Source organism: Tasmannia lanceolata, unplaced genomic scaffold (assembly GCF_043159265.1).
Source record: "Tasmannia lanceolata isolate RefF3 unplaced genomic scaffold, GAP_Taslan_0.1 ptg000037l, whole genome shotgun sequence".
NCBI lineage: Eukaryota > Viridiplantae > Streptophyta > Magnoliopsida > Canellales > Winteraceae > Tasmannia > Tasmannia lanceolata.
This window is the reverse complement of record NW_027518714.1, coordinates 21,348,777-21,371,197: the sequence shown is the minus strand read 5'-3', so window position 1 is coordinate 21,371,197 and position 22,421 is coordinate 21,348,777. Positions and strand designations below refer to the sequence as shown.

Genomic DNA, 22,421 nt, shown 5'->3' with positions numbered 1-22,421 from the left:
CAGCCCGACCCAACCCAACCCGAATTGGGTCGGGTTGACACCCAAGTTGCACCCCTAACGATGACGAAAAAACAACTTTTCCTTATTCACTATGTGCGGGTTAAATTACAGAAATGTTGATATTACGAATGCAAGACACCTGTAAAAATATTGACGAATTCTAGGCACCTTAAGAGGAACAACAATCATGGAAACCTCTATAGATTAGAGGGCTAGGATCAGCCGATGGAAATGATTTTACGGACACAACTTATTGATGTTGTGTTCCATCACATGGATGGTTTAGATCAACCTATGATGTGGTCTGTACGATTTTAAATGGATAGCACGTGCATCACACGTGCATTTTTACTAGTTAACTCTAATGCGGTGATTATATTTTAAAGGGAATTGCTAGGGTCCATCACAAAAGGCACTTTGCGGCCGGTCTATCGCATGTCAGACCAGCCAACCTGTCTCCATTCACGAGTTGGCCGGTCTGACATGCAATAGACCAGCCACGAAATGCCATTTGCGATGGACCCTAGCAATTCCCTATTTTCAATTGTCAAATTAGAAAACTGCTTTTGCAAATAAGGCGAGGTGGGAATCTTCTTTTGCAAAAACCCCTTATCAGGGGTAAAATAGGCACATTGAAATTTTTACTATAAATTAATGAAATTATTGCTGTTAGACTAAAAATTATGCTTACAATGGTCATTGAATGTGTGAATTTCCCGACTGTTTAGTTTATTATAATTTAATTTTAATGTTATGCAAATGACTTTAAAATAAAATCTATTCAATTTTTAGCCACCCACAAACATGGTTTTAAATTTCGACCTAAATCCGAAATTTCGGGTCGATTTCAGTCAAAACCGAAATCGAAATTACACATACCCAAAAATTGTGTATTAAATAAAATATTATTTTAAATTGTTTTGTTGGATTTTGGCCGAAATTTCGGTTTCGGTTTTGGTTTCGGACCGAAACGCATTCCAAAACCGAAATTTGAAACCATCCCCACAAATGCATCGAATTGCAAGTTAAGTATTTTATTCTATTTTGATAGATTGCTTGATCGAACATAAGGTCTTTAAAATCAGAAATGTGCTTAGAAAAGTGGGATTCAACGGCAAATGTTTGGCAAATTAGGAGGGTAGAGAGAGACAGAGGGGGAGGGGGGGGGGGGACGCAGTAAACCTTGAAAAGAAAAGTACATGTACATGCATTGGGTTAGGCTGGATTTTGTTCGAAGTCAAAGTATGGCTTCTCGTTATTTAAAATTTTCGTAGTGTTATCTACTTTGATTTTCTGTGTTCACATGTTTTATCATCTGTGACAGGATCCGTGAGCTTCGATCTATTAAATTTAGAAGTTAAAAATCAGTAGAAAGTAGACTTATTTGGTGGAGGACTCTGCATTATTATCCTGCTTCTTGTATTTCTTTTTGTTCTCAATTATGGCAGCGTCTCTTCATGAACACACTCCCACATATACATATTTACATAACACTCATATATGTATGCATGCGTCTATTTTGATTGACATGTTGGATTGGATTTTGGTCTCAATGAAGTGCTCTCCAACTTCTGATTGGTTGGTAACGGGGCCTTGTCATTTGAGGATTTGATAGCAGTAAAATTCCGTATGTTTATCTTTGGTTGACTGTAAGAGTATTCTTAATGTTTTTTTTTATGGGTTGCATCCTTAATGCTGGATCGACTAATTTTAACCGTATCCTTAATGTTGGATCGACTAATTCTAACTGTGATAGTGCTGGAAAATGGTTTGAAACATACTTTTGCCTGCATATGAGGTGTGATTATAGGCAGAGTTTCAATTTATTATAGACGTTGTTGCAATCCCATCTACCTGTTAACCTGACATAGATTTCCAATGTGATATTTCTTTTTATACCCAGGTGAGGTTCTTGCAAAACAATTTGCGAATTTAGGAGCAAAGCTGATCATTTCTGCTCGTAATGAAGCTGAATTGGAGCGAGTCAAGAAAGAACTTGTTGGTATACAACTACTGTGAGAAATTTTTATTCGCTGAAACTTAAGAAACCTTGAGCTAATGTTTACACGAAAGTAATTTTTTTTCTAATTTTTTCTCTGATATTTTGCTGTTTGATCACAGGTAAGCATGCACCCGGGGAAGTAAAAGTTTTGCCTATGGATTTGGCTTCTGGTGAAGATTGTCTAAGCAAAGTTGTGCAGCAAGCAGTGTCTTCTTTTCCTGGTGCAGGAATTGATTATATGGTCCACAATGCAGCCTATGAACGCCCTGTAAGTGATCATTTTTCGTTTCAACTTTTTCAAATTAGCTCATGGAAGGTTATTTCATATATTTTCACACTAGTATTGTTGGATCATTTTAACTTTAATGTGCTCTACGTTGACATATACACAGTATACTATATGTCTCCCTCCTTTTTTTAAACAGTTGTCATGTCGTACATACGTCAGACTCACATTTAGAAAATTATTAACACAGCTAGAAGAGGGGAAAAACTTAATTTATCTTGTTCTAACTTCTTTGGAAAATGATACCTGCAATCCCTTGTTTTGATAATGGCACTCCTTGTTTTATTAAACACTTTTTTGATTAGATGTTGATAGATTTTGGGTAATGATGTCGGGTTTTAACAATTATCTAGAAAATTTGTCAATTGAAGAGAAGAGCACCATTACAAAAACAAGGGAAGCATATGTCATTTCTCATTTTTTGGTATTACGATTTTTCTTCTCAGTGCTTTTGGTGATTCTTTTGTCTGATTAAAGTTGTATCTTGAAATCATAAAGAGCATTCAAGTAATGTTAATGCTGAAGATAGAGTCCAACTATGCAGACAGTCACCTTAGGCTTAGGATCAATTCTAACGATCAACATCGGGTCCCACAAGGGGACATGTGTGTCTTATCAGGACCGTTGATCTGGTGTGGACCGTCCTAAGGCGGCCCACTGATCCTGGTCACATGCCAAAAAGACATCCCATTCTTGGGATTAAGACCTACAAACATCAACCTTTAACTTCTCTTGACGGAACTATAACGAGGCCTAATAGATCAAGGGGCTAGGATCATAAGATCAAGGTGGGTCCAACCTCAATGGGCCATACTTGTTTTGTTGGTAGGGTCAACATACATGATCATGTCCTTGTGGCACACATGAGCTCTAAAGTGATCATTTAAATGGTAAAAGAATGAATTAATAAGGAGAACCGAGAAGGTCCTCAAGGATACAAGCATAAAGAAAGAAATACAAGACAGACTGAGAATTCAGGGGGAAGGAAATCAAACCATTCCAACCCCACCCTAAACACACCATCCCTAGCTAGAGAGTCTGCCTCAGAATTAGCAAATCTCCTTACATGCTTAAATACAATAGAGGATCCAGTAGTTAAGTCAACAATTTCCTCAAAGAAAGAGGAAAATCTCCAAGGGGAGCCGCAGAACCCGAGAGCCACCACACCACATTTTTAGAATCATCCTCTACAATTGTTTTGTTATAGAGAGCCTTGTCAATTTTAATAATTCCTTGATACACCGCTTTAATCTTCGCCTCAGTTGCATCCCCAACTCCAATGGGGCCAGAAAAGGACCATAAAGCCGACCCAAAAGAGTCTCTACATAGACGTCCAATACCTACCGGCCCCGGGTTGCCCAAACTCGACCCGTCAAAATTGAACTTGAGACAATCCACCGAAGGAGGCTCCCAATGTTCAATGATTCGAGATCTAGCTTCACTTTCATTACACACTATTTGCCACCCCTCCCATAAATCAAAGGCCGAGACAAATTGAAACAATGAAAGGCTCTTCGCCCAAGCAATAGAAAGAGCAATTACTTTGATATATAGCCAATATGGAGATTTGGTCACCCCATTAAAGACTCTAGAATTTATCTCATTCCAAATAACCTACCACGAGGCAAGAAGACAAATATTCCATAACACCTTCCCTTTTTTCTTCCAAGGGACAAACTCCCAATATGCCATCAATTCAGGGATCGACCGAGGAAAAATCCAACAAATGCCAAACTGTCCTAGAATGCGGCTCCACACCTCCCTAGTGACCTTACAATGGATAAATAGATGGTTAATAGATTCACCATCTTCCAAACATAAGGGGCAATGATCCACGAGAGACATGCCTCGTTTCCAAAGAAAATCAATCGTTTGAATCCGGCCATGAATCACCGCCCACCCAAAGAAACTAACTCTAGGAGGACAATGAAATTTCCATACCTTGGCTGAGATAGAGGGTACACCGCAGGGCATAAGATGATGATAGAAGGATTTAACAGAGAAAAAGCCCGACGAATTCCAAATACATACTCTCTTATCAAATCCGAATATTTTGATGTAGCATCCCCCAATCAACTTTAATAGCTGGGAAACTGAATCCAGTTCCCAATCGAAAAAATTCCTTCTAAAACTCGGCATCCAATTCACACTACTACCCTCCCGAACAAAGCATTCACAAACTAATGCCTCTTTCTGGGAAGCGATCACATATAAGTCAGGGAACAAAACCATAAGAGGTTCACTCGAGCACCACGCATCAACCCAGAATCTAATATGGTCACCAGAGTAGACTTTATATCTAATACCACCATAAAAAAGGTGCCTCAGCTTGAAAATATTTCGCCACACAGTTAATGACTTTTTATAATATAAATCCTCTGAGCCCCATTTACCACCCGAGAAACCGTATTTACTCACTATAACTTTCACCCATAATGAAGACTCCTCCACCCCAAACCTCCATGACCATTTTCCCAAAAGAGCATGATGAAGTCTCTAACTCTTCTAATGCCCAGACCCCCCTTATCGAAAGGAAGGCAAACAGATTCACATTTAATCAATGGAATTCCTTTCTTATCCTTAGATCCCCCCATAGAAATCTTCTCTGAATTTGCTCAATCCTCAACACCATACTCTCAGGACACTTGAAAAGAGATAGGAAGTAGATAGGGATGTTTCCTAACACCGCTTTAACAAGAGTTAGCCGACATCCTTTAGATACTAAATTCTTTTTCCAGGTTTCTAATCTTCTCTCAATTCTGTCAACAATAGGCTCCCATAATGCTTTATTGGGTCTCCCAACTCCAAGGGGGAGGCCAAGATAAGAAGACGATAGGGCCTCCACCTTACAACCCAAGATTTGAGCAAAACCACATAGATTATTCTGTCAAGAATTCAAAGCGTACAACCTCGATTTCTGGAAGTTGGTTCTCTGACCAGAAATCATTTCATAACATCTGAGAGTGGCTTTTAAGTTCAAAATCTGATTTTCCTCAAGAGCACAAAAGAGAAGGGTATCATCAACAAATTGAAGTAATGACACTTCTACAGAGTCACAACCGATCTTGAAACCTTCGAAGAGCCCCAAAATATTGCCCTTTTTTATTAACCTTCTTAGAGACTCGACAATTATAACAAACAAAATGGGAGAAAGGGGATACCTCTGCCTTAGACCTCTAGATGATTTAAAAAAGCCTCTAGGGGATCCATTAATAAGAATAGAGAACCAAGCAGAGGAAACACACTCTCTGATCCATCCTCGCCACCGGCTACCAAAACCCATCCTCCTAACCAGGTAGTCCAACCAATCCCACTCAACTCTATCATAAGCTTTCTCCATATCCAATTTGCATAAGACACCACCTTTCCCAGACTTCTGATAGTAGTCAATTGCTTCATTCGCTATGAGAGAACAATCCAATATTTGCCTCTTGCTAACAAAGGCGCTTTGACTATCCGAAATAATTGATGGAAGGACACTTTTCAGTCTTTGCCAAAACTTTTGCCAACAATTTATACAAGCATCTCACCAAGCTAATGGGGCGGTATTCCGACACCTTTGAGCCTCCCTCCCCCTTAGGGATAAGGGTAATAAATGTAGCATCTGTTCCCCTATCCAGAGACAATCCATCATAGAATTCATTAAAAAACTGTAGAATGTCGAACTTCACATACAACCAACACGATTGGAAGAACGCTAAACAAAACCCATCTGGTCCAGGAGCCCTATCCTTACCCGTAGAAAATAAAGCTCTTTCTATCTCTTCTTCCCCAAAAGGTTTTTCCAGGCTCAAGCACTCTTCTAATGATAGGTTACTAAACTCAACTCTCTCAGGGATGGAACAAACCATGTTCTCTGATGAGTATAGAGAAGAATAGAAATCCAAGATAGCTTTAGAAATCTCCTCTTTGCTATTCACCATATTTCCATTCACATTTAGCGCCTCTATTATGTTTCTCCTCCTTCTAGCATTAGCCATAGCGTGAAAATATGCTGTACTTTTATCTCCTTCCAACAACAACTTCACTCTAGATTTTTGATGCCATGATATCTCCTCTTGAAGAATCACGTTTTATGCTCTTCCTTTAATCTTCCCAATTCTTCTCACTCCACTTCATCACCAAGGCCAATTTCCTCTAAGGCAGATAACTCCATCATGCGATTCTCAATCCAAAGTTTCCTAGCACCATATTGCCGATTCCGCTCTCCAACCCACTCTTTCAATTTTTTCTTCACAAACCTCAATTTGAAGCCAATCAAAACATCAACAGGACCTTCTACAGAAACAGATAATCACCGGTCACCCATTTTTTCCACCATATTAGGAATGCAAAGCTACTATAACTCAAATCTAAAAAGAGGAGGCCCCCACGACTCCAATCTAGGATCAAGGATAAGTGGGCTATGATCAGAGACAGAATGGGGCAAGGCTTTCTGAAAAACCTCAGGAGTTAAATCAAGCCATCCATGACAAATAAGGAAGCGATCAATACGACTTCTAGTCTGACCACGAGACCATGTGAAGGAAGCCCCCGAAAGAGGAAGATCCACTAGCTCATACTTTGCAATGAAGTCAGCAAAGGACCTCATATTATGGGTCGATCTGATGCATCCCAATCTGTCACCCACAGTTCTGATTTCGTTAAAGTCTCCCCCAAGACACCAAGGATATGCACGTAGATCCTTGACAGCACTCAATTCCTCCCACAAAAACCCCTTCTCTGTCCTAAGGATAGGACCATACACTCCAGAAAACAAACACATCGAATCATCATCCACCCTTCGAAGAGACACAGAAATGGAGAATCTACCTTTCCATTCCTCTTGTTTAAGCCAAAAATTTTCATCCCATGCGACCAAAATACCCCCAGAAGCATCCGATGATTTCAAAAATGAAAAATTCCACTCTGAGCGAGCCCACAGGCTTCTAATAAGACTTCAATTAATTTCTTCCAACTTAGTCTCTTGGATGCAAAACAGGTAGGGCTTTATTTCCTTCACTAACTTTTTAACTTCAATTCTCTTTTCCTGAGAACCCAAGCCATTAACATTCCAAGACACAATCTTCGTGGGATAACCTTTCTAGAGTCCTTCCTCCCTTCCTTACACTGGATTGCCGCCCACTAGGCTTTGAAATAGCAACAGTCTCATCCACCTCACGCCCATCATGCAAAATGTCAGATTTTAATCTTTCTAGTTCCCGACATTTCTTTCTCCCTTTTCCTCAGATCGAATCTGAATATTAGATTGGCTATCATAGTCTCTCAATTCTGCAGCTTCTAGCGCTGATCTTAACACTTCACCTATCCCTGCATATCCCGGCCCCAGACTCTTGCCAACTGCAACAGAATGATTCACAAAAAACTCAACAGCCTCTTCTCTAGAACATTCCCACGCCTTATTAGAGGATAACACTTATTCAACATTAGAGAGTATGGACAGGAATTCTTAGAACCCAGATAATCAATTAAAGGTGAAGAAGAAGTGCTCAGCTGAGTACCCTGCACATCAACCAAAGGTGGAAGGAAAAACATGACCAACTAAAGATATATCAGGGAACGTACCTACTGATGATAAACCATCAGTCACATCATGCTCAGATCAGATATCATTTATATTCACAGGAGGAGCTTGGGAGCAAGGAAAAGTAGGATCACAAAAGGGATCTATCGGATCCTTCCCATCAACAGAGCACACCCCCATACAAGGTATTATATCCTGGATTTGCCAATCTTCCACTGAAGGACACCCAACCCCATACTGCAAAGATACTTGCTTATCGGGAAGCCAAGGCGTATTCAAGCTATCTCTATACACAGGCAGGATCAGATAATAGACGGAGCCCACCACCATCGAATCCGTATTAAAAAGAGACACTTTCAGCCCAATATCTCTCTGCAGATTCAGAGGCTCAATCACAGGATTTGCTTCAACTTCAATCGATTCAAAGTCTAGATTGATAACAATATTTCTCCAACCAGGACTGATAGATCCAAAACTACCAAACCCATCTTCACCCAGGGATGGGGATGTACCATCCACCTCCAGATTATCTAGGAATTCCGTAGAGCCGAAATGGCCATCTCTCCAGACCTCCTCGCCGCGAGATGCAACTAACGTCTCTTCGAGATGCCATCGGTCCCACCTGTTACTAAATACCTGGTCTGGGCTATTTCCCATCCCCCCATTAGATTTACCCAAATTCATATTACGATATGGGCTCAAGTAGAAAGACCCAGGCCCATGAGCAAAGTCCCTGGCCTTTGGTCCACTCGAAGAGATCCTTTTAGCCCGCCTCGGAGAAGTCGCTATTAAAATACTCTCAAAAGAGTCGATAATCGTTAGAGGGCCCACCCTATTAGAGGAACAATAATCAATACCACAAACACTCCTCCACGGTCCACCTGTAGCCAGCTGGCGACCCACTCGATTGAAAATTGAAAAGCCCGCCGGTGCAATTTAGCCTTCCATGCGCTGCAGGAGGAGTACGATAGCATCTTCTGCTATCCTGCACCATATCATCTTTCCCAATTGCACCAAACTCTGCTGCCCCATCATCTTCTTCTCCCGAGCTCACATCCTTATCTCCTGGCAAAACTCTTAAATCCCCTTCGACATCATCACCCATATAAGAGTCGCCCGACGAATAAGAAGAGGGACACGATTCCCTAGATCTAAACCCTCCAGAATTAGACTTCTCAAGTTTAATCCATCTGATAGATCCATCCAGGTTCAACTGCAGAGAGATTTCTCTACCAATATCTCCCGCCGTTGAAATCAGCACCAAAGCCGACACATATCCAGCTCCAGCCGAACACGAGGCATCAAGATCCAAAACTTTCCCTACTCGCTCACCAATTCTTCTGAAGTTATCTTCATACCATGCTTCGGGAGGAACCCCAAAGATTCTCCACCAGCACATTGAACCTTCCTTCGGAAACTTTTCATCCCATGGAAGAAGCGTGAGAAAAGGGGAGTTAGTCGCAGCCATCCACTTAGCTTTCACTTGAAGCTTATTAATCCGAAAGGTGGGAATATCATCACCTCAAGAGGATCAATCTTAAATACAGTCGATGATCTCAGCCCGGCTTTTCGACAAAGCCAACCTTCAAGCGCCTTTAAATCACCACTCCAGCCCTGTCTGTCTGATTCTCCCCCACAAGTAGAAATCAGCATTTCCAATTGATTTAAGGGGAATAGATTCGATATTAGACAAGATCCCATCAGAAGTCTTCAGAAAGAAGTCTTCAGCAAGACCTTCAGATACCTCCTCCTCCGGCCGGAAACCGCCGCCCACATCAACAATAGCACTCCTGCTCATCCCAGGGTAGTTAAAATCCAAGCCAGACCAGATTTTGCCGCACTGACGACATTCAGATCATCTCCTGAAGTTCCTAAATTTACAATGGTACACTTCCAATCTCCCAAACCCTCTCTACTTCTTTTTTGGCTCACCCGCTCGATTCTACAATCCTTCTTCGAGAGGGTACGGAACCATCGACCACCAGTATCTTCCACTCTCTCCATTGACAACGTAAATAGGTTGTGAAGCTATCATCTTAATAGCATTTTTTTTTTTTTGAAACAGATCTTAGTAGCATTTTTTTTCTGAAGATGATGACAATCAGCTTCCAACTATATTTGCTTGCAGAAAACAACAGCTCTGGATGTAACTGAGGAAGCTCTTAAGGTATTAGATATCACTTTGTGTTCATTTTTTTCTGAGCTTTTCTAGGAAAATAATCTTCATAGGTATTTTACTTTGTGACTAGGCCACATTTGATATAAATGTCCTCGGGACAATATCTCTCACTCGGCTCCTTGCACCTTTCATGTTGAGGAGGAGGGCGGGGCATTTTATTGTGGTACGTTGGAACATAAATTCAGTTTTTATTCCATCACATTAGATAATTTTGTTCTTGAATTGGCTCCTGTTCATTGTGGTTTTCTTATTTTTTATTTATTTAAGTGTATCCTCTCTGCAGATGAGCAGTGCTGCAGGGAAGACACCTGCCCCAGGTCAGGCCGTGTACTCCGCTTCTAAGTATGCTGTAAATGGATACTTTCATTCCTTGCGTTCTGAGGTATATTTATTAATTAGGTCTGTGATTGCTCGAATTTTGCAATCAGTGTATCCGGCCTGCAATTTTTGAGTGAGTTTTAGGAAATTAGCGGTGCCTACCATTTGCTAATGTTTTATACGATATATACTATATAGGTAACATTTAGTCAACCCCAACTAGTTTGGGACAAAAGCTTAGTTGAGTTGAGTATATAGGTAACATTTCTTTCAGTACAAATAATTATATAGAACTATTGCTTGTCAGTTGTCATTTTATGTGTCAATGCTTTTAATTGCAAAATGTAGTGTCACAGTGACACAATTTTAAAAAATAATAATAATTCTTCCTTCTGCACAATCCTTTTCGTGTGATTACTGTCCATAAATGTTTCACTTTCTTTTTTGTTAGGTGTATTGTGCCTTTTAATGTAGCTTAGCTATGTTCTTATTATTGAACTGAGAAAAATCAAAAGAAATAGTTACAAGAAACTAAGATAGTGTTATTTGATTTTAATCTGTGATTCAACTTATAATTCCTCCATCTTCCAAACCTTTTTTTTGGTTACGTACAATTCTGTATAATTAAACACTCTCTTGGATGGACCCACTTTATTGTATATTGCAACTTAGTTTACGTGACATTTTGACCTGTGCCTGATATATCCTTTTGTAATTACAGCTGTGTAAGAAAGGGATTAAGGTGACAGTTGTTTGTCCTGGGCCTATAGAGACATCAAATGGTACTGGAGCTAGCTCATCAGAACAAAGTGCTTCTTCCGGGGTAAGATTTTAGTTTTTTATCCACTGTTGATATGCATTCATATTTGATGCAGTTTGAGTGGAAGGAATAATTGACATCCTGCCTATTGCAGCATATTGGTGAAGATTTTGGACATATTTGAAGAAATAGACTACTTCATACCTGCACGAATCTTCAAATTTCAAATGTACCCCATTTTTTTTTTCTGTTGATAGTTCAAACATAAAAGTTGAATGGTCTTATTACTGATAGGTAGCAGTTTTTTATTTTAAATGGTGTGGCTAATCAGTATTCTGGCTGGCTGCAAGAGACAAACTAAGATGACCTTGGCTAAAGAGGTGGTGTGGTTGTGAAGCATTTAAAGCAACTTCACCATTGTATCTGAAAGCCAAACTGAAAAGGGATTCAAATTATTGGACGCTGGTGCAAATCCTTAATGATTCAAAATTCAATTCATATTATTACAAAATTATGAGTATTGGAACCATGGTCAACACCAGCATGCTCATCTTGCCATATCAGGGCATAAGATAGAAGTCTCTGTTGAGTATGGAATTAACTTTGGAGCTTTTGTGCTTAGATTTGGTTAGCCCACCAACAATTAATCAGTCAAAATAACTAGGAGAAAAGAAAATCTGAACCACAGTAGTGCACAAGATTTACACAAATCACCGCAATTTGTGATGCGTCCACAAGGCAGCAATGATCTAACCTTTGCTGTTGTCAAAAAGGAAATATGGGATATTGATAGCAAAATCACTTTCAAACCGAGTCTTTGCTCTTTGCTGAATGCCACCACATAGAACTCCAAGAACTAGGTTTCTTCATGCCACAAGACCCCTAGAGAGTGATACTTTATGCAAAACCTTGTCTGGATGCCTTTTCTCGGATTCTTATATCAAGCACAACTGTCAAAGCATAATTACATATATGTATATATGTTGTTTATTTAATTTGAGGACCTTTAATGATTTTGTAACCATCATATAAATCCTCTTTTGGATGCACAATAAGGTCAAAAATCTGTTTAGCATGTTGAATTCAATCAGATTAGAGGCAAATGCTGGGATCGCAATGTCGGGACTTACCGCTCTTTTGATTGGCACATGCTTAAGTGTGTCTAATAACAAATGTATGCTGAGTTGTCTTGAAATGATTAAAAGTTACAAGCAAAGTTTAGCAACATATGGCATTAAAAAAAAAAAAATTTAGCAACATATAATACATATGGTTTTTTTTTTTGAATGGTTATAATACATATGCTATACTGCATTTTCTCTCCTATAGGTTTGTATTCGAAGTGATTTATTGCGTTTGAACTTACTTGAAGACTGATATGGGAAGTTATCTCAAGCCACTTGAATCATTAAGGGCATATGAAGAAAAAATAGTATATTGCTTATGGCTCCTTGACACTTTTGCATCTAAGAGCCCATCTTTATTTTTAACAGAAACGTGTGACATCAGAAAAGTGCGCAGACCTAACGATCATTGCAGCCACCCACGGATTAAAGGAAGTTTGGATATCAAATCAGGTTGTTCTCATGCTTTGTGTGCTTTCCTTATAACCACTATATAGAAAACATATCAATTCTAGGTGCTAAACTATATCAATACGTTTTCTATTTTACACCTGTGATATCATTTTCTAGAAGTAAGAGCAAGTGATGAGAATGGAAGAACAAGCAAAAATAGTTACTGTTCTTTCCTTTTTAGTTTTATGATGTTGAAATTTATAGTACAATTCTAGAATTTTTTGTACTTCTTAATTTATAGATTTAGTCTCAGAAGATGCCTTATGCTTGTGTTTCTCTTGCAGCCTGTACTTGCTGTGATGTACCTTGTGCAGTACATGCCAACCATTGGCTATTGGCTCATGGACAAGGTAATCTCATTTACCTGGGTAACTGACGCATAGACATGTGTCAATACTAGATGCGGACACATGTCAATACTAGATGCTTTTGTTTTGTTTTCTTTTTTTTTTCTTAAAATTTTTGATAGGCAAGGATGACATTTGATAGGCACTCTAGCCTTACAAATCCAAGATTAACATTTTAAATGTTTACATGAAAATATTGAAAATAAATTTTCTGTAGGAATGAGTAAATAAAAGCATGAGATGTAAGAAACATATTTAGAAAAACAAAACGGCATGAAAAGTAGATAAATATTGTGTGAATTTATTTATTTTGAAAGATAGCACAATTTTTATAACTGATAAGAGGAAAACAGAAACCAGTGGGCATTACCGGGAAGCAAAAGAAAGCAGCAAAACAAAATAGGGAGGTCTATGGAGACATATGGTCTTTTATGACAAGAGATGGAATCGCGTCGCCCCTCCCTCTTTGCATAAATGGTCAGCTTCCACATTGACCGCGCTTTGCACGAGTGAAATCACCTGATGGCCTGCTGGGCAGTCTAACACTTCTTCAAATACATTCACAAGGCTCCACGGATAGCATTGTTTGATGGGAAAGTTGCCTTGTTCCCTTAATTTACCAGGTAACCTAGCTGTAGTGGGAAACAAAAGAGGAAAGTTTTTCTAGGTTTTCTAAAAACCTATTAAAGGGAGAGAAAATATGTTTCTCTTCGGCTGGAGGCTCTTTGTGTGGCGACTGCAAAGAGGAGACAAGGGAGGAGAGAGAGAGAGAGAAAGAGAGAGGGAGGGAGTTTTTTTCCTCGAGTTTATCTCTTGGGTTTTTGCTCGGGTTTCTCTTCTGTACAGTATTGGTTGAGAGGGCAAGCAAAGGGTTCTGGTTTGCGGGTTTGCAGGTTAATCCCATTGTAATCCTTGTACTTTGTTTTCTCACAGTGGAAGATCGTGTTCTTACTCTTGGATGCACACATTCTGGCTAAACCACGTAAAACCTCAGTATTCATCTCGGCTTTTATTTTTTACTTTTCTATTATTTGTGCACGATCGGATTGGATTTGCCCTAAGGATTTTCTGAACAAGTGGTATCAGAGCTAGGTTGGAGTGGTAGTCGTTGGGCCGCAATTGGAGCGATCGGGGCTATTGTGGTTGGATCGCAGTCAGACCGATAATTGGTGGCAGAAAGATTGTCTGAAAAATTCTTGTTCGAGGTGGATCTTCACAATGAGGGTGATATGAGATGACGGTAAAACCGGCCTTTACCTAATTTAACATCGGGAGGTTTAAGGGAAAGGTTAGTTTCACCCTATGACAGATGAGGGTGAAGGACATCCTTGTTCAACGTGGTCTGGTTAAGGCATTGAAGGGAAAGGATGGGAAGCCAAGGAAGATCGCGGATATCGAGTACTAGAAGGAGTGTCGACACGGGTGTCGTGTCGGACACGACACGACACGTGTGTCAGCAATAAATTCAAAGTGTCGGCTAAATCATAGAGCCAGACTTGCCTTTGTTGCCCAAGTAGGAGAAAGAAGCTCTATGGAAGAGGAAGCGATAACTTTGAGGCAGTGGGTCTGATGCAGAACTAATAGAGAAAGCAATTCAACATTCAACTATGCAAAAATCCATCAAAATCTATTTGATCTAGGGTATGTATGAACTTCCTAAATATAGCTTCAAATCTATTATTCAATATGCGTTGAAATCTTAGATCTAGATTAATCTTAACAATCCAAGGTCAAGCAATCAAATTCAACCGTTGGATCTCGAGATCAACTCAATCTATAAATCTGATGGTCAACATTAACTCAATCCATCCGTTAGATTTAAGATCAGAACTATCTAGATTGCTTTTGTTAATGATAATGGTAAAACCCTAGCATCCACGAGAACTTTAAAATTCGAAATCAATAGTTATAGACTTCTTGTTTTTTTTAAAAAATTTTCAAGCAAGGAGTAAATGCTAAATTAGAGTTATGGAGAACTACTTTGGAATCTAAAGGTTTTAGACTGAGTAGGACTAAGACAGAATATATGGAATGCAACTTTAGTAATGTAAGGAGGCGGGACGAGGACGTAGTAAATATGAGTGGACAGGAGGTATCTAAGAGGGATATATTTCGATATCTTGGTTCAATTCTACAGAAGGAAGGAGAGATTGAAGAGGATGTTAACCATAGAATAAGAGTAGGTTGGTTGAAGTGGAAGCTTGCCTCAGGAGTTCTGTGCGACCGTAAAATCCCTACCAAGTTGAAGGGAAAGTTTTATAAGACAGCTGTGAGGCCAACCATGCTGTACGGCTCAGAATGTTGGGCCACCAAAAAGCAGCATGTGCATAAGATGAGTGTAGCGGAGATGTGAATGCTTAGATGGATGGTTAGATATAATTAAAAATGAAGACATTCGTAAAAAGGTGGAGGTGGCTCCAATCGAGGAGAAGATGAGAGAGCACCGCTTAAGATGGTTTGGACATATCCAACGTAGGCCTTTGGATGCTCCGGTGAGAAGAGGTGACTCGTGCCAAATTGAGGGAGTAAAAAGAGGTAGGGGTAGACCGAAAATAACATGGGTAGAAACAGTGAGGAGAGACTTGATAGCTAGGAACTTAACAAAGAACATAACCTTGGATAGGATAGAATGGAAGAAAATGATCCATGTAGAAGAACCCAACTAGAACCTGGATTAGAGCCGGGTAGATCCTTTTTACCTTCTTCATGAATTTTTTTCTAAAGGATTCATTTAGCCGACCCCAACTAGCTTAGAACAAAGGCTTTGTTGAGTTGAGTTTCAAGCAAGTAGAAAGTTGAAGGTGAAGATATTACCTTGGAATTTGGAAGATGGAGAAGATAAGTGAAGATATTACCTTGGAACTTGGAAGATGGAGAAGAGAAGATAGAATTTAGGGCCTATCACCACTGGAACTGAAGGTATCACACCCAAGCAATCGAGAAATCACTTCAAGATCAAACTAGAAGACTCTTCGTGATTGCATAAACAAAGGGTTCTTTTCATTTAACATGTAACGTGATAGAAAATACGGTCCTAAGGCAGCATTAAAAAAAATATGGTCCTAAGGCCTACACTCTAAAGAAATCTAAAAAGTTCTTGAACTTGAGTCAAGAAAACCCTCCACACCAAACCCTAACATCTAGAGGGTTCTCACACAAAAACTTATTTAAATAATAAACCCAACCCTCACCCCACAACTCAAAGCTCTATCCCTTCTAAAATCTTATAACACTTGATCGATGCCATTTGTATTCGAATCCAATCAAATGATTTAAGCTATTAAATCTAACAGGTGGATTGAGTTAATCTCAACCATCAGATTTATAGATTAGATCGATCTCAAGATCCAAAGACCGGGTTTGATTGGTTTTACCTTGGTTTGTTAAGATAAACCTAGATATAAGATTTCAAGGAAAATCAAAGGTTAGATCTGAAGCTATTTTTAGAAAGTTCATACAAACTCTAGATCAACTAAATTTGTGTGGATTTTAGCTTAGTTGACTATTAAAGTGCTTCCCGCTATTAGATCATATTTGGTATCAAAGGTACAAGAATCGGGATCTTCCCTATTGGTTCTACAATCTACACTAGGGTCAGACTGCTCATACCATTCTTCATTTAATGTGATTCCCTCAGTATAATTAGATTGATTTGATTGAAAGAATGTTGAGAAAATCCTTCCGGCAGCAAATCCAATCTGATCGTGAACAAATAAACAAAAATTAAAAAATAAAAGTAAGCCAAAATGAACACTAAGATTTTATGTGGTTCAGCCGAGAAGTCTACATCCACGGGCGAGAACACGATGTTCCAATATGAGAAAACAAAATATAAGGATTGCAACGGGATTAACCTGCAAGCCCGTAAACCGCAACCTTTTCGTTGCCCTCTCAACCAAGACCGTACACAATGGAAACCCGAGAAAAACACTCTCTCTCCCTAGGTTACCCAGTTAAGATAACTTTTTTTTGTATCCCACCACAACTAGGTTACCCAGTTAATTTAGGAAAAAAGGCAACTTTCCCAACAATCTCCACCTTGGCTTGTTTCTCACAGTGTTTTAAAACTCGCCTACTCGACTCGGAACTTGGCCGAGTCGACGCGGATTTGAAGTAGCTGCATTTTGGAGTCGGACTCGCCGAGTCCTGGACGAGCTTTGGCCATTTCCAACAATTGCTGCAGTGAAATGTCAAATCCATGAGGTTGTCTCGAGGAAAAGAAAAGGGTATCCCAAGTAAAAGCGAGGGGCAAATAATTATTTAACTTCTCTTGGGCAGTGTGCAGTGAAATGTCAAATCCTTCTGCTTTTGTCGTTTCTCTGCTTTTGTCATTTCTCTACTTTTCCTTCTCTACAGTAATGTATGCATGTAAACAGGGATATAACCTCTCTTTTCGTTATTTTTTAAAGGATGCTTGTGTTTAACACAAACTCACCTTGTCTTATTATGTAATCAATTGGCTGTTTAGAGCTTCTTGGAAATTGTAATAGCTTTTGACAGCTGGTTAAATAATAAAAGACAAGGTGAGTATGTCTCATTATTAAATAATGGTAGTGTGAATAACATAGCCAAAGTATCAACGATTAATAGCTAAAAATTAATATTTAAAAAAATAATATTTTAAATCTAGGAAAATGATATTAGCACAGCCCTAGTTTTATATTTCACTAACTCATCTTGTCTTTTAGAATTTAAAAAATTAGTGGGCTCCCACATGTTCAGATGATCTTTACCATTCATTTGGTGTTCCCTAATTGGTTTGGATTTTTGTATTTTATTCATTTAAAAATTAAAAATTACGACTCATTTGACTTGACCGCGTCAACCGTGTTATTGGCCACGTCCGCGCCGAGTCGACAAGGATTTTCTTTGGCCGCGTTCCGCGTCACATCCGCATATTTAAACACTGGTTTCTCAGCCACATGAAGATTTTCCATTGATGTTGCCACCGGCCCGCTATCACTGCAAATGGCCATTGGCCTTCTGAAGTACCCTCTACACACCCTTGAATCACCCTGGTTCTGACTCCACATGATTCGATCAACACAGCCAATGCACGTGTGTAGCTGCCAATAAATTGACTCACCTAGTCAACCTTGGAGAGGGGTCTCGACCCATCCTCCCCAACGCAGGAATTGTCGCCTCGCCATTGTCTGCAACTTGGAAACCCATCTCTGTAGCAAATGTGAAAGAGGCCCTATGCGTGCACGCCACTCCATTTCCAGCCAGCCATCAAGACCTTAAGAATAGTCATCGTGTATCCAAACGATAGCATCTGATACAGTGACTTTATGTATGTATGTGTATGAATGTGACACTATTTCTAGATTTTTAGGGGTTGCCATATTAGAAACCCCGAGTCTGTGTCGAAACTCGACACACAAATCTGTGTCTACAAGTCATGATTAACTGTACTTTCTATTTTAGCCGTGTCCCCGCTTCTAAATTTTGGGAGTTTGCCGTGTCCGACACTCTGTGTCCGTGTCGACAGGCGACACTCATGTCTGTGTCCACAAATCATAGTTCTGGCTTCATTGTTCCCATCTCTTAGTATTCCACCAACACGAGCAAGCTGGACCTGGGTTGCCTCAACTTGAACCTTCAAAGTTCATCTTAGTGCTTCCCCAAGGTGGTGGCTTTCATCTAGGCAGCACTATTATCCTTCTTCGTTCTGTGCTGAACAGGTAATATTTTTTCTGAACAGGTAATATTTCGAGATTCTCTGAATCATCGACTCCTTTGTCCCTTTGAACAACTTAGAGAGGATATATTATTCCTAGTTAGAACCAGATATTTTATACTTGTAGCTTGGCCTCTGAATGCCCCACTGTTACTCTCTTTCCACATTCCACAAGACAGCAGGCTCCACACTAATCTTCCTTTTGCTGACCGGAACTAGCCAACCACACTGCTATTAGTGTGTCAACGGATTTGTCAGCACCCACTAACAATTAAACATTACAAAAATAAAATTCAAAAACAATATAAGAAATATACTTTTTGCCTCATATCCATGTTGATGTACGCCAATTCATTTTAAAATTAATATTCATTTTTATATACTCTGTTGCGGCCAAAATCAGGGATCTGTTGATGTGGCACCGGAAGAACTATGAACCGCCTTCGCACGTAGCAAACGGTTAGAAGGCCAACCCGGGGTTTTTAACTCCAGGAAGACCCTTCGATGTTTAAGTCAGTGATTGCAACAGATAATAGAAAGATAGACTAGAATAGTAAGTTTTTTTGGGATCAGAACCCCCCCCTCCTTTGAGCCTTAGGAGGCTATTTATAGTAGTGGGCTAAAGAGGGGTTAGATGTGAGATTACCTTAATGCCCCTGGACAAGTGTCGTTTTGTGATTGGGTAAGGGCTTGGTCTAGAACTTTCCAAATTAGGTAAGATTACACACATAACCTTTGCCATGCGACGGCCTATGATTGGACAGTTATTTTTACCCCCATCAGTTGCCCCCCGATTCCTTAGGTTGAGTTTCGAGCTGGAGAAGGAAGAGAACGTTGACGGGCTAATCATTTGTGGCCGGTGTCGGTTCGTGCGTCTTGTTTCATTGTTTCTGCTTCAGAGGGAGTTCCAGTCGTAGTTTTAGTCACATTGGGACTTATAAGATTTTAACTTTTCTTCTCCACTAGTGCCCGCTATGGGGCTCGGCTATCGTTTTGTATGAACTGTGTTGGCATTTTTTCATATTTTTTCGGGCATTTAGGCTCTGCAGGGAGTTCGGATTTCTGTGGGGTCTGAAATAGGTACCGAAACCGAAATTTTAAACCTTGGTAAGAAGTTCACTATGCAAATATAATATTCTATGAAACTTCAGATTTAACTTCAGATTCACTTGTGCCTGTACAGAAGCACAAAGTTACAAGGGGAAATGATGGAAAAATTGCACCTATAACATCTCCAAAAGCATATTCATATCCTAAAACTCCTTCCAAAGTGAAGGACATCCACTAATTTTTTAAGTCCGGTTTATTGCTACTTTTGGGTACATGACTAAGTGTTGAAGGAAGCAAGTGAAACCTGCTCCTTTGAGTTAGGGCATGGTAGCTATACTAATAACAGACTGCACTTGTCCTCTTTAGAAAATTGATTCATTCTGTCTTGAGTGACGCCCTGTTCCTTTTAAAATTTCTGAATGAAAAAGGGGTAGAAGAATGTGATTGAATACACTAGTAACACAACACACTAACACACTGAGGACATTGTAACATATTGTATCTGCAACATTCTAGGTTGGCGGAATGACTTAAACCGACCCAATAGCTACTAAATCAAATCCAAAAAAAGAAGAAATTCAATGGTCATTGGATGCTATTTAAGACACTAAATATTTGTGCCTACAATTCTTTGGTGGTGAATATAAATTTCTCTTTGTACATATACATACTCAAAAGCATGCTGTTGTAGACCACCATGACCCTGACTACATAACCACTGTAGCCAGTGCCAATTCTTTCTCATGTCCATCATTTGTGTGCTTGTATTATTTTGCATATCCAACGTAGGCCTTTGGATTGCATATCCAATGTAGGCCTTTGGATGCGCCAGTGAAAAGAAGTGACTCGTGCCAAGTTGATGGAGTAAAAAGAGGTAGGGGCAGACCGAAAACAACTTGGGTAGAAACAGTGAGGAAAGACTTCATGGCTAGGAGCATAACAAAGAACATGACCTTGGATAATGGAAGAAAATGATCCATGTAGACGAACCCAACTAGTGTCAGGATTAGACTTAGTCAGTTTGAGCCGGGTAGATTCTTTCACCTTCTTCATGAATTTTTTCTAAAGGATTCATTAGCCAACCCCAACTAGTTTGGGACAAAGGCTTAGTTGAATTGAGTTGAGTTTTGTCGATGATGGAGAAAAGTGAGAATCAAAATTAGACCTCTCACAGAATATGATATATATATATATATATCACTAGGGTTGTCCAATGAGAAAGTCTAAAATACCTTTTGACGGGCACATAATTACTTAACCCTAGTAACACTCCCCCTCAAGCTGGAGTATATATATATCACTAGGGTTGTCCAATGAGAAAGTCTAAAATACCTTTTGACGGGCACATAATTACTTAACCCTAGTAACACTCCCCCTCAAGCTGGAGTGTATATGTCATACAATCCCAGCTTGTTACAACTGTCACTCAACTTAGACTTTCCCAGTGGTTTTGTAAACATTTCAACCAATTAATTTTCAGACCAAGTGAACACAATGCATATTTCTCCCCTTTGGAGCTTCTCAAGAATGAAATGACAATCCACTGCAATATGCTTAGCCTCTCATGAAAGACTGGATTTAAAGCGATATGAATAGCTGTTCTATTATCATAGTACAAGGATGTTAGAGATGATGAAGGAATACCAATCTCAGACAAAAGGGACCTCAACCAAGTCAACTACTCACAATTGTGACCCATAGCTCGATACTTTGCCGCCGCACTAGATCTAGCCACCACATCTTGTTTCTTACTTAGCCACGATACCAAATTTCCTCCAACAAGGGTACACTATCCTGTAGTTGACCTTCTGTCTGCTGGAGATCCCCATTCCCACCGAGTCTGCATTAGTGAATCCATCCAATGTCACGTGATTATGTTTTCTAAAGAATAAGCCTTTCCCAATAGTACTCTTCAAGTACTTAACTATTTGAAGAATTGCTCCCCAATGGAAGGCACGCGGAAAACTTATAAAATAACTCACCACTCTCACTGCAAAGGAGATATCAGGATGAGTCATAGTGTAACGACCCGGATTTCTTGATAACTCTAAACCCGGATCGTTAACAAAAGGCAATAATTTTTTTTACAAATTTGAAAACTCAATTGAAAGTTTGCTAAAGAGTCTAACAAGAGGATTTGACGTAATTACCAAAAACAGAAACAAACTAAGAATAAGATGTATAGCCGCCAAGGCCACACAACCACACCAATTACTCTATCCTTGCTCTTGCACGCTTCTTTTTATTCTAAATTTCCTCATTAGCATGTTATCTAATGTTGCGAAACCTGTAGCAAAACCTGTGAGGGATTTTTAGGGTTAGTTCAACGAACTAAGTAGACTCATTCAGTACCTAAACAAATACAATTAAACAAGTCTTGAATTTAAAGCGTACAAATCAATTCAATAGTGAACATGTGATAATAGTTATTTCAAATTAAAACATGAAATATTAATGAAAGAACATGCCATAATATTCATCAACGTGAATCAACTGATCTCATAGAACATACAACCTTTTACATTTAAGAGGCTTATGTTTATTATTAATTTAATGCATGAGATGACTCCCCTAGGTAATCCAGCTTCTAAGCTCGTTACCCCGCCTCCAATACGTTCCACTACCCTCGTCTGCAGGTAGTGAGCACGAAGGACTTTTTACGAAGTGCATAATGGCCACTCCGCCTCTTGACATCATG

At 39.5% G+C, this 22,421-nt stretch overlaps 1 protein-coding gene across 3 annotated transcripts; it reads left to right on the top strand.

Moving 5' to 3' along the window:
* Positions 1-1,870: 1,870 nt before the first annotated feature.
* On the top strand, positions 1,871-13,054 carry LOC143862078 (uncharacterized). 3 transcript variants are annotated; one of them, XM_077373071.1, is made up of 8 exons: positions 1,871-2,002; positions 2,122-2,270; positions 9,941-9,979; positions 10,062-10,154; positions 10,275-10,373; positions 11,031-11,132; positions 12,563-12,646; positions 12,931-13,054. In XM_077373071.1, the coding sequence occupies exons 2-8, from the start codon at positions 2,157-2,159 to the stop codon at positions 13,027-13,029; spliced, it is 630 nt and encodes a 209-aa protein (XP_077229186.1). In that variant the 5' UTR covers positions 1,871-2,002; positions 2,122-2,156; the 3' UTR covers positions 13,030-13,054. The 3 variants fall into 3 exon arrangements, with proteins under 3 accessions (XP_077229186.1, XP_077229187.1, XP_077229188.1); XM_077373072.1 differs by lacking the exons at positions 12,563-12,646; positions 12,931-13,054 and adding an exon at positions 12,399-12,533; XM_077373073.1 differs by lacking the exons at positions 12,563-12,646; positions 12,931-13,054 and adding an exon at positions 11,224-11,284.
* Positions 13,055-22,421: the final 9,367 nt, after the last annotated feature.

Bases quoted from the DNA above. Each gene is read 5' to 3' on its own strand.
- LOC143862078 (XM_077373071.1), top strand. From the start codon at position 2,157: ATGGATTTGGCTTCTGGTGAAGATTGTCTAAGCAAAGTTGTGCAGCAA. The intron at 11,133-12,562 runs GTAAGATTTTAG...TATTTTTAACAG, and splicing joins AACAAAGTGCTTCTTCCGGG to AAACGTGTGACATCAGAAAA. The intron at 12,647-12,930 runs GTTGTTCTCATG...TTTCTCTTGCAG, and splicing joins AAGTTTGGATATCAAATCAG to CCTGTACTTGCTGTGATGTA.